Here is a 12,572-nt window from a genome sequence, read left to right on the forward strand (position 1 = left end):
TCTGATGCTGCTGCTCTGGAATCCTGCCCAACCTCTCCTACCAGCTGCCTCCAGCAAGGTTCAGGATGTTTTTGGCACCTCCAGTTTTCCATGCTTTAGGTGGGAAATCCTAACGCAGCAGGCTGGCACTTTCCAAAACAGGCTGTGCCTCTGGATGTTGGGCATATTGGTGCGTGTGTCGGAAGCATTTAACCATACACTGCTTCAGGCAGGTCTCCTGCTGCAGACAGCAGACAGGCTGGGCTCAGAACAGGCCGGGCAGTATTTTCAACGAGTTGTAAAAAAGCCGTAGCTGTCAGATGCTTAAGCTAAGGAATGGCACTGGAGGGGGGGGGAGGGGGGGGAAGTTGCGAACTGTAAAAAAAAAAAAAAGGCACCAAACCCAGCAGTGCAAGTTTTGCCTTATAAAGACTTTGTAGAAACCGCGACATATCGGAACTTTAGCAAACTTCCGGGCAGTTTTCACTCCTCGCTGCCGCCCCGGGCCGCCGCCCGCCACAGCAGCATTTCTGCCCCCGAAGACTCGTTTCTTCGCAGACAGCAGCGGGATCCCGGTCTGGCCTCAACCCCTCCGCGGGCGGGCAGGGCGCTCCGCCCGCTGCCGCCCCGTTGCATAAGGCGGTGCGGTGGCCGCGGCCGCCCCGCTCCGCTCCGCCCCCGGAGGTGCGCGCCCGGCACGGCGGGGACAGCGGCCGCGGGCGGCTCGGCCGCTGGTTGCGGCTGGGTTGAAATTATTTTTCTGGCTTTAGGGCTTTTTTCTTTATTTATTTATTTCTTTTTTTTTTTAATTTTATTTTTATTGTGACTTACTGTTTTTCCCAAGTGGGACGGTGGCTCCTTGCCATGAGCAGCCCGAAGGCATCATGAAAGCGGGCAGGCGCGGCTATCCCGCCCGCTCCGGTGTAGGATGGCTCTTAGCGAAGTGCTGCTGCTGCTGTCCCTGCAAAGGTTGGTGGGGGCTGGGCGGTGGGCAGTGGGCCCCCGCGGGGCTGGAGCGGGCGCGGGGTGGGCGCAGCGGTACCTTCGGCGGGGCACCATCCTCCGCTGCTGGCCGCTCCGCGCCGGCGCCGAGTGGAGGGAAGGGGCAGGTGTCGGCGGGGAGCAGCCGGACCGGGAGAAGGTGAACCGGCCACGGGCACCGGCAAGGAAAGCGCTGAAAGTGACAGGATGCATTTTGTCGTTGATGGTAGGAAACACCCTGGGACTTTAAGGTCAATAGGGCGGGAGAAATATTTGCTTAAATGAGATTTCCTTCTTCTTAACCCTCCCCAGCCCCCACCCCTTCTTTCATTTCCTTTCCTTTCTAGTCTTTTTTGGGGGCTTGAATAGGAGTAAAATGCTTTGAGAACATCTGTTTCTCACAGTTCACAAATCTCTGAATGGTGATGTGGGAAGGTCTGGAGAAGCTGGCTGAGCTGAATTGCTAAGAGATGTGGGAAAGCCACAGCAGCCCTGTAAAAATAAAGTAAAAATCTGGCGTTTGCAAGGAACAGTGTAGCTCGGCTGAGGATTTCCCAGCCTGCAGTCTTTTACTGTGATATGGCTCTTGAACTTTTTCTGGACAATGTGAGTTTTTTGAAGGTCTATATGTGGTATTTCAGGGTTTCCTGTTCTCTGAATGGCAAAGCAAATATGTCCCAGACAAAACTTGCCCTTTCTTTTGGGCCCTTTTTAAAAAAAATAAACCACAAAAACTAAAGCTTTTAAATGCAGGGTGTGTGTATGTGTGTCATAGAGCCCATTTGTACATCCCCAGATAAAGATGGCTTTGAGGACAGGTGGGCTTACTTGAAGCACACGTTTGCAATGCAGGAGCCCTATTTCCCCAGTTACTGAAGCAGAGTCATGCTTAAGTGGTGACAGCAGCAAACTACTTGGTGTTGGAGTTTGCCATGATCTCCTAAGACGCTGATCTTTCTCAGCCTGGGGAGAACACATTACTGCATGCCGAAGAAGTGACTCTTGAGGTCAGTGCACAAAAGCCCACTGTTTTGCAGCCTTTAAGTAGGAACGTGTAACCTGGCTGCTAACAGAAAGGTTGTGGTACTAGATGACTGTGAAAGCCAAGTCTTTTGGACAGCCTGTGCTTTAATGTGTTGACCCATGCAGGAGGTTTGTGGCTGGAGCAGTATTCTAGCTCTCTTGACATGTTTCTGGTCTTGAAAATATTGATTCTAACAGATTAAAAACTCCCTGCTGCCTGCTGTGCCTGCAAAGGTCTCTAGAAAGGGGAAGGAGAAGCAGCTGGCTCCTCTCTCTCCTTTAACTGTGTTTGCAGTCTTAGTTTACTGGCTTAGTAATAAAAGGTGTTTTGTGATATATCAGTTGCTTTACTTCTTCCTTTTCCTCAGTAGTAAACTTTGGTCAAAAAGTTGTAAGAGGCTGACTGTTCTGCTGTATTAATTAAAGAAAACCAGGGGTAGTCAGGTGGTGGAAATAATCCCTAAGTATAATAAGCAGGTAGGTACCAAACCATTTGATGAGGGATTTGAGTACCCCAGACTACAGCATGCTGTTCATTGTTGTCAGTTTCTTCCATTAAACTTGGAGAGATTTAATGGGGCAACCACACCTTTAAAGCTTTACTGTCATGTATTCTGCGTTGTCAGTGGTCATCTTTGCTTCTGGGGGAACACCTTTCATCCTGGGGATTCTTACTACTACTTACTAATAGGTGCCTGCAATTCATATTTAAGATGGGTGTTAAGCACCTTAGAACTGGTCTCACTGTTGCCCCATAAATGACCTTCCTTTTGCCTTTAAAAATGCAGAGCTGCTTTGTCCTGGTGACAAATTCCTGATCTCAATCTTGCAACATCTGAGTAGGTTTTGTTGTGCTGCTATGAACTGTCTGGTGAGAGAAATTGAGACGATGAATGTGCAGCCTGTGCTCAGAGGTTGTGTTGGTACAAGCCATCAGTGCTGCTCATGCCATGGAGCTTAGAAGTGATGTGGATGCTTATGTCCTAAATAGCAACAATAACGTAGAGCCAAAACCCCCTAAACCCTGCATCTCCACTCTATCATGAAATACATCACTTTTGTGTAACTGGGCATTCCTCCAAAGGGTTTTGATGGATAACTCAAACTACTCCATTGCATCAGTCTTACCCTGTCTGTTGCAGCAGTAGAGAATTTGATACTTGTTTTTCACCCCTTTCTCTTGATGAGTTCTGATCTTGTCAACTTTGCCCATATACAAAGCTCTTGGGGATCCATTCAGATAAAGCATTTGCAGTTTTGCTCTGACCCCAACAGTTCCCTGTATGAGCTAAATAAGGACTACTTGGCTCTTCTGAAGTGTGGAGAGATATGAATCCTAATATAGGAGTGTCTCAGAGCAAGAGTCTGTCACTTGCTCTCAGCTATAAAAAGGGGTAGTTAAGAGCAGTAGACTTTGCATAGTCTTCAGAACCAATGGCCTTAATCAGTCAGCAGTTGGGCAAGCAGGGTTCTTTGCAGTATCTCCTAAATGCACAGATGCAAAGTGACCTAATGTAATGGGATGCTTCTTAGTGCTGCAAAAGTGACCCTGAAAGACTGATAAGAGGTCTCAAATTCTGATGGTCTTCTGATAACTAGAAAGTCATTGAACTCTCCTTAGAAATCAGTCCAGGATTTGTAATTGAATATACCTGTTCTTTTAACATGGAGTCCATCTCCTTGGTTATCTGGTTCAGATTAGAGGATCTTTAGAAAGGGTTGTGATGAGGGAAGACCCTGGAGGGATTCCTGCTTTGAAATGTCCTTTATAAATCAAATGATTAGCTGAATGTGACAAAGGGTGTCAGCTTTGTTGTCTTTTAATGCTGAGCAAAGTTCAGTGGGTGATTGCCTTTGCTCTGTGCCACCTTTGACAGAGCTCTGAAGCTCAGCATTGGGTGCATGGAGCTCAGGTGGGCTGGAGGCTGAACTCCAGGCTCTCATACAGTGGGCTGTAAGACTCTAGTCAGTAGCTCAAATTTAACCTAGAAGTTTAATTCTGTGTCTGTATTATACCCAGAGCCTTGTTTAGAGGATATTTATTTGCAGTAGTTCAGCTCATTCAGCTCTGGCCCAGTCTGGAGCATGCTAGGGTCTCATTGCCCTAAGGAGCACCAGGAAGGTGGAGAACACTCACTAGGTGTAGGAAATGCTTTTCTTCAGGCACAGGGAGAGAGATGTTCCTGTGTGCTGGACTTGAGAAACAAATTATGAGTGCATCAGCTACAGCCCAAAGAGAAGAGTCTGTGATTAAGAGTAATCAGTCTATTGTCAGCATAACTTTATGGTGCAACACTTTACACTCCATTCTAGGTCATATTATGTAGCTGCAGCATGGCTTTAGGTGAGAATATAAAACACTTTCTACTTGAGACTAGCCAGAAACAAGGAAAATAGATTGAAGTGGATACATCATATTGGCTTCAGTAACGAACGTGTCCCCCTGCCTCCTGGAACAGCTGCTCTTCTGAGCAGGCTGCCAGCCATATCCAAACTTTCCATTTCAGAACAAAAGAAACTTAATCTGAATGTCAAACATTTAATCTCAGTGTGTAATAAATGAGAAGTTGAGTGGGTTTGTGTCTATGATAAGATCCTGGTAAAGCTCTTATTTAAATTTTCCCTCCCTATGGCTTCTCCTCTCTCCTGACTCTTACAGTTTTGCTCTTCCTTTTGTCTTTTTTCTCTGCTTTACTGTCCTTATTCTTTCTTTCTTTCCCTTTTCCTCCTCTTGCTATTCTTCCCTGAGTTTTTGATTTATTTTTTCTTTCCTTGCTCTGATGAACCTCATTGCTACAAGATTAGCAAAGTAAGCTTCTCTTGACAGAATGGTGGTAACTAATGTGCAGTGAAGAGAGTTCAGCCAGCCACCTTGTACATCTTTGCTAGTCGGTCAGAAACAGAACCTTAACTGGAAGTGGGGCAAACCAGCATCACTACAAGGGCTGTCAACAGTACATTAATGAAAGTTATTTCTTCATTAGGTAAAAAGTGAGATCTGATGGTGCTTTTTATAGAAGGTGCTGACACTGTGTTACAGCAAGCTGCAGAGCTTTGCTAAGGAAACTGGTACCTTTGTGCTGAGTGGTAGCAAGAGAGAGAACTGCAATAATATATTCAAGCCCATAACATTTCCTAATTTGAACATATTTTATTTAGTGCTTCAGGCTGAGCCATGGTTACACTGTGTACAGCAAAATGGAATGCATGGCCAAAGCAGTTCTGTCAAAATTGAGGCAGAGGAGAAAACAATAGTAAAGTTAAGGGTGTCAACCAAAGCTTACTTAGTTTCCTGGCCCTTTCTGAATGAGAAATATGAGGAAACTGTTACCTTCCCTAAATATGCTGCTTGGGTGAAGTCCATCTATTGCTCATTAGTTGCATCTCAGTAAAGTCAAAAGGATCAAGTGTACTGGTTGTGGGCAGTCTCTGTCATGGCAGAGTTGTGCTCAGCTCTTTCTCCTGGCAGGTTCACAGGCAAGTGGCTGTGATGAGGGTTGGGAGGGTTGTTATTTTGGTCCAGTGCTATTAAGAGAAAACGTCTTTCAAGTCCTGTGTTTCCCACCTCTCCAGGCTGAGTCAGAGAAGGTCATGGCAGATAGTTATTGGAAGGGACCAACGAGTTGCTGAAAATGCTGCACAGTTGAGCAGGAAGGATTACCATGACAAGGTGAATACACTTAGCAAAAGAATCTTTCTTTTTGACAGTGTGGAAATGTACTTGCCCACACCTCCTTTACACCCTCCTGACAGATAGTCCTGAGTTAATCATGTCCCTGACAGTCCCCAGGGCAGTCTTTTGAGATAAACGGACTCACTGGTTTGAACCTGCTTGTATTTGTGTACGTGGGCATGTTGTCCCTTGAGCATGACAATGAGACATAGGAAGATTTCAGCAGGACAAGTCCTGAGGCTGCCCAGGGAGGTGGTGGAGTCACTGTTGCTGGAGGTGTTAAAAAAAAAAGATTGGATGGGGCACTTGGAGCCATGGTTTAGTTGTCAGGTGGTGCTGGGTGATAAGGACATGATGATCTCTTAGGTCTTTTCCAACCTGGTTGATTCTGTGAATAAGTGACCTGTGAATGTGAACTGCTTAAGGGGATGCATGGACACTGCTCTCTGGGTAGTCTGGGGGAACAGCCAATTTGTTTTAGGAACTGTTAAATCTTACCTGTTCACGGGACAGGCTTTTGAGGGTAGAAACCTTATTCGTGGATACAGTAGGTTAAGTTTTCAGTGGGTCTGTGTTACTGCAAAATATGAAGTGTCCAAGAGCACTGGAGGTTTGAGGTTTTCCAAAGTGCTGGTTGCTGCACAGTATTCTGGGCACTGCTCTCATCTTCCACCAGCCACTTTCTGCGAATCTGATGTTTATTGTGTCGGTGCCAGTGTTTGGGATGCTTTAGCAGCTTTCTCTCAGTTCCTAAGATCCAAGTAATATTAGCATTATTTTTTTCTCTTGAAAGATGTGCACACAGCACAAGAACTGTAACTCTCCTGACTCTTGACTCAAGTTTGCCCCTCATCCTCTGGCTTTGTCTCCCTTTTGTGACTGATCTTGCAGCCTTATTTTTTTGAGATGCAATGATATGTGGGATGTGACAAGTAAATAAACATTCAATTCATATATGTAAAATAGATTGGAATTGCTTCTGTAAAGATCAGCTTTCATTTACTAGTCTGGGGGGTGAATTTGTGATGGGGATCCTTATTTTTCAGATTGCTGCATTGTTTCCAACGTTCATAAATTCATCCACCATTAAAGAAACATGGGGTTTGCTTTTATGCAGGCAAAGCCCTTCAACTTCCATTCATTCCAAGATGATTGTAAGAATTCACAAGGCAGTATGCACCTCATCAGAAGCCTGAAGACTTTATTCTAAGGGCAGGAGAACAGATAATTATGAAAAATATAGCTTAGCTAATTCCCTGCTCACTGCAAAGAACATGGGGTAACTCAACATGCTGCTTTCCTATAAAAGTGCCAGGCAGATGTATTGTTCAGGAATTCAATTCACAGATGCTGAAATAACAATCTATCAATTTTGAAGTGAAACAAAAAAGGCAGTAATTTCACTCTAAACTCCAGAAGGATTTTGTTTGCAGTTTTTCAGGTGGTGTTGGGTTCACCCCCACCTCCACCCCACTGTATTTCAACATACACCTTGTTAGAACTGTATATGTATTAGAAAAACTATCAATTTGAAATAAACATACTTTTAAAAATAAATGAATAATAATTAAAACAAATAATTAAAACAAACAAACCAAAACAAACCCCCCAAAACCCTCACAAAACCCTCAAAATGCTTCAGTATAAAAACAGCCTCAAGGTACTTCTCAGATACCCCAGAACACTGTTACATTTCAGTGTAATTGTTGCCTGTTAATGGGCTTTATGAAAACATTTTCATCTTCAGCAAGAATTACCATTTCTTTGGAAAAGAAAAGAATTGGCTGGGGAGTTGGTGATTACAGTGGGGATCTACAGATGTGGTTTTTAATTCAGTAAAGACATGCAGTTCCTTGCCAGTTTCCCCGCTGCGTATCAGTTACTATTGCAGAGCAGTTCGATTGCTAATGTTGCATCGTGCAATTCAGTGTCATGTAATGATACTTTTGAAAACAACTGTAGAAGTGTATCTGGCTATTTTCTTTTAAATGATCTGTAGATCATAAGTAGGACTTCAGCATGTGTTAAGAATTATCAGAAAGTACCTTAGCGAGATAGGCTCCGAAATGTTCTTTGCCATTAGAAAACCGCAAACCAAAAGTGAACCACGGGGGTTTCTTCTCTTTGGCAGGGAGAGAGCTGTTATTTGTGCTTTAGTTTGTATATTTGTTATTTGCTTTGCTCTGCTGTAGTGGGCATAATGTTGCAGAAAGGATGGAACAAAAATGCATCTCCTGTTTTGTGTGTTGCCACATGAGGAGTTAGTAACTGCTGTTCTGTTGCCCTTATTGCACCCCTATGCATTTGGCTGCTCTGTGTGTTACAGCTATTGCTAGTCCTGGTGCAGCTCAGCAATGCTGAAATCTTGGATCCCTGCAAAGTTATTTTCCAGATTGTGCAAAGCTGTAAAGTTGCAGAGAGGTGAAGCCTGGGACCCTGTTAGCACATGTGATTCTGAGGAACCAGGTTTCGGGTGGAGATTACACAGCCCCAGCTACAGCTAAATATACTAAGAACACTTATTCACACTTTAGGCTTGCTGACAATTACAATTACAGAGTACAGCAGCTGAGGATGTGCCCTGTTAGGCTGTGTTGGGTTTTTTCTCCTCCTCCCTAATGCACAGTCTTAACCTCTATGGAATCACATTGCAATTCAGAGAGCACTCTGCAGCTTCCTTGCTGTCACGTAGGAAATTTGTGACAAAAGGTGCATCAGATAATCAGCAGTTACAGCTTCTGGCCTTACACCTGCGATTTGATTTCAGCCTTTTTATAGGCCTGCTTGTCCTAGGAAGCACATCACACACGTACCCAAGATCATCTTGTTCAGCAGCACCAGCTGACCGTGCCCAAAACAGCCCCCGCTGCGCAGTGGGAAGCAGTAGGATTGCATTAGGGGTGAAAGCAGCATCGAGGTGGTTTTGAGGCAGAGCACAAGCCAGCATGTGTGCTCCTTCTCATCAGCTGGGATTTGCTGCAGTCCCGAATCAGATTTGCCCATGTTGAGCACCCCTGACAACCAGGCCCCAGCTGTCTGCTGCTGCAGGAGTGTGTGCCAAGGCAGACCATGAAAAGTGTTGCACAACGCAGTATAATTTAACCACATGCTGAATAAATACACTTTTGAGAACTCTTTTGAAGAGATGTTGCCTAATTAATCCTGCAGGGGGTATAATATGTATATTTTTGAAATCCAGTTTTAGCATCATGCAATTAGCTTTTATGGCCTAAGGATTCTGATTTAAAACATTCTTTAGTTACTAATGGTAATCTGTTTTAATTAGAAATGCAAATGTCTTTTAGATCTGAGCCCTACAATGTAAAAAGATGATTCACAGCTAATGCCATTGAAGTGCCTCAAGTCTGGTTTTCTTTGTACCTTCTGTAGTTTGAATCCTGAGGATCAACATGATATTCAAACATTGCTCTCAGCTGAAACACGTGGAGGCTGAATAGGCTTCTTTAGGAAATGGAATAAATATTAATCATCAGGGATCCTTTCTAGGGCAGCAGAAGGAAAATCATAGCTTTAGGCAAGAAGGAAACACATACTTCCAATGTTACAGTAGTTCCACAATAGCAGAGCACAGCTTCTGCCGGGGCACAGGTGCTAAGCATCTTACTTTGTCTTAGTATCAAAGAAGTTATTCAGGCTTGAACATCTCAGGCCACTCAGGGAGGGCTGTAGCTACTCAGAGCTGTGCTGCCACCAAATCTGTTCTAGCAGTGTGCCTAAGAAAAGCCTCAAGCAAACCAAGCTCCAGCCAAACATTTAAAGGCCAATGCTTGCTGAATATTCAGTGCAGTCACTTGTCCTGGAGATAGTAAACTGTAAGGCAGGTGGTTGTCTGTGATCAGATACTGTATGCTGCTGTAAGAGATCACCTGTATTCACCAAAGTCTGTCCAGAATCAAAGAGCCTCTTCTACTAGACCAGTGCAGCCTTTTCTGTTGTCTTGTTTCTTCCAGTTACTGAAAGATGGGGCTGAAAGCAAGCAACTACTAAGCAATAATGAAGATGGCTTTTGTAATGATAATCACTTATTAGACATGTTGCTTGGTAGAAGAGCAGTTTTACAGCTATTTACGGTTAGCCGCAGTGATGCAGCTGGGAATAAAGCTGTGCACGCCATCTCTTTGCTAAGCTGTATGCTAAGACTCTCCTGTGAGGAGGTTGCTGGTAAGGAACAATGATGTAGACACTGTAAAATCCATGGGAGGTTCTTTGTGGCCCTCCAGAAGTCAAAAGGAACGAGTTTCTGAGGACTAGCCTTATTGAGAAGGCTAGTAGCTGGGTCAAGGCATTTGCAGAGCTTCAGGCTGAGACCTCAGCAGGGTGCTGCAGCGAGCTCTCCTGTTCCCATGCAGCAGACGCTTTCTGAGACTTCAAGTTCCCACCCATCTTTTTTGCTGACACAGATAGAGTCCAGTAGTGATTTCATCACCTTAAATTTGATAAACTTATTGACTGGCACCATGGAGAAGGTTCCTCACACAACTGCTCCCTGCCATGGAGAGCTGTCAAATGAAAACTAAGACACAGATTGCATGAGCCTGTTATATGGGACAGAAAGTGATGTTGTGGTTTTCCTACTTAAGTCAATTAAAGCTTTGCACAAGTCTAACTGATAGTCTTGAGTGTGCAGTTAAGTGTCCAAGCTGCTTAGCCATTTCCCTGTGCCGTGTTCAAAGAGCAAAACATCGCAAGCACCAACGGTTCTTCTCTGTGTGTTTTATTTCCAAGCCACTGTTTGCATTTACTTCATTCATTACTTCTTTTGATTCATCCCAACCAGTACCTCTGCTGTGAGCTTGTATTTTCTGCTACTATTTCTGGAGGACAAGGGTGTGGAGGAAGCTGCTTTGGGCACCAGCCCTGGAGGCTCCGGCTGCAATGTGTCTGTTGTCAAACACCCCAGCCTCGTTGTTCTTGGTGGTTACATGGTGTCCGCTCTTGCCGTGCACCACTTGCAACTTATTCTTATTCCATTCTTTTCTTTTCAGGGGCTGTCAGAGCCTGAATAATTTAAGAGTGAACAAATGAGAGACGTTCATGGAGGACTGTGTTCTTACCTAGGCACAATTTGACAAGCATGTAGATTGCCTTGGGGTTCCACTGCACCTACCACAACTTTACTAAGAGAAAAGCCCCCTTTCCTAGCCATCTGTGTCGCTTTTGCTTAGTAAAGTTTTTCAACATCAGCGCCTTTGGAATTGGTTGGTAAATGGACAAAGACTTTCTCTTTGCCCGGAGCTCCTGACAGCCTCCAAGTACCAAAGAGAACTTCACAGCACTAGAAAGCAAGAGACAGCTGCTGAATGTTGGAAGCTACTGCATTTGGCAAAAGAAGCTGACGCTAAGATGCACACAGTTGTGTTTGTTTGTTCTGCTTGTTTTCTGTGCTTTCTGAGCCCTGTGTGTGCCTGGAAAGTTTAATGACCAATCCCTTCTTTCTCAACATGCAGTTTTTCTTCCTATCCCAAAAAGGCTTTGGGAACTGTTCTTGCTTTTGTTTTTTTAATTTCCCCCCTTTCCAATTCCAAATTATTTTTGTCACTGATACTCCTCAATTGTTTCCATGAGGAATTGTTTGGGTACATAGCCATAGTTTCCTTTGAGGTAGGGAGACATAAATATGATACTCAAATATCATCCTCCAGTGTCCTGTCCCCCAGTTCGGTCCACCTTGTAATAGAAGTTCCTGGCTTCAAGCTTAAGGCAGAGTTGACCTTAGTAATGATGTCATTTAACTGACAAATTACTTCAGAATTCTTACAGTAGCTCAATTTGGGAGCTGCTGAATGAAGCTGACCCGTGACACTTTGCGAAAGAATAAGGCTTGTGTTGTACGAACAGCTGCTTGGAAACCTTATGTAATAAAGTTTGGTTCTGTGCCCACCACCAGGATAAAAGATGGTATTTCCCGGCTCTGGTACCCTTAAGCTTCCATCAGAGCAAAACTGCTTAGATCGAAGTGAAAAAGTCTGCTTCTGTGTGGGTGTCTAAGCATTTCACAGTCCCTTATGCTAAAAGTAACAGTGTGCTCGCAAAGGCCAGCAAACGCTGCTCTTCTTTTCAACTTCAAACATGACACTTTCCCCCTCATCATTCCACGTAGGTTTTTCCGTCCAGGTTCAGGGTTAAAACTTTTTTACGGATCGCGTGTAAGCCTCCTGTCAGAATATATCAAGGGGGATTTTTTTTTGCTTTGCGTTTGGGACTTTGTTCTTTTTGCTGCTAGCAACACTTATTCTGGAAACTTCAGGGTTGGGAATTACTTTATTTTTGTCACAGAGCGAGACAGTGTAAATACAAAATGTAAAGTAGAACTTAGAGAAGCGCTTCGATGAGTTGTTTGACTAAACTGAAATAAATGTTGATTTGTTGGAAAAAAAAAAAAAAAAGAAAAAGACAAAAGGCATGCCCTTTCTGCATCTTGTTAGTCTTGACTTTTTATTTCCTTTCTTCACTGAAGCGAAATGCGTGACTCTTGACATCAGAAATCTGCTCTCCCAGCTGCGAAGACGTTGCGGGAAGGCTGTTTCGATGTGCGCTCCCAGCAGATGTGCTGGACTTATTCTTGCTGTGCTTTGGGCTGCTCTAGGATATGTGCCGGGCACAAACTTGAATGAAGAAAGAGAAGGGGTGAATGAAATCAAGCGCCTAGAAATGCTGTGTCTGACCTCAAACTCCACTGTGTGGAGCACTGCTCTTTCTCTGAGCTTTTCCCATCCTCTCTTGTGCAGTAAAAATCTATTCTGAAAAGTTGCTTTGTAGTGGAGATAAGCGAGATTCCCTTGAAGGACTCAGTGCAGGCCCATAACAAACTTATCTCACAGTATTTGGGATAAGAGCTGTCTAGGGGTATCTCGCTTATCAATGAGTTGGTGAGTTCACTCTGTTGATGTTTGCT

The 12,572-nt window shown here is 44.3% G+C and overlaps 1 protein-coding gene across 9 annotated transcripts in view; it reads left to right on the forward strand.

The window, feature by feature from the left end:
* Positions 1 to 12,572, forward strand: part of KALRN (kalirin RhoGEF kinase) — a 556,957-nt gene that overhangs the window by 471,837 nt on the left and 72,548 nt on the right. Inside the window, exon 36 of one of the 9 annotated variants that reach the window (XM_068139021.1) lies at positions 10,663 to 12,444. The exons of 7 other annotated variants lie outside the window; for them this stretch is intronic. In XM_068139021.1, coding sequence (XP_067995122.1) covers positions 10,663 to 10,679 — 17 coding nt within the window. In that variant the 3' untranslated portion in view covers positions 10,680 to 12,444. Of the gene's footprint in view, positions 1 to 661; positions 949 to 10,662; positions 12,445 to 12,572 lie in introns of those variants that run through there. One more of the 9 variants, XM_068139022.1, reaches the window with a different exon arrangement.

Source organism: Melanerpes formicivorus, unplaced genomic scaffold (assembly GCF_026170545.1).
Source record: "Melanerpes formicivorus ecotype bairdi unplaced genomic scaffold, bMelFor1.0.p_v2 SCAF_5, whole genome shotgun sequence".
NCBI classification, from domain to species: domain Eukaryota; kingdom Metazoa; phylum Chordata; class Aves; order Piciformes; family Picidae; genus Melanerpes; species Melanerpes formicivorus.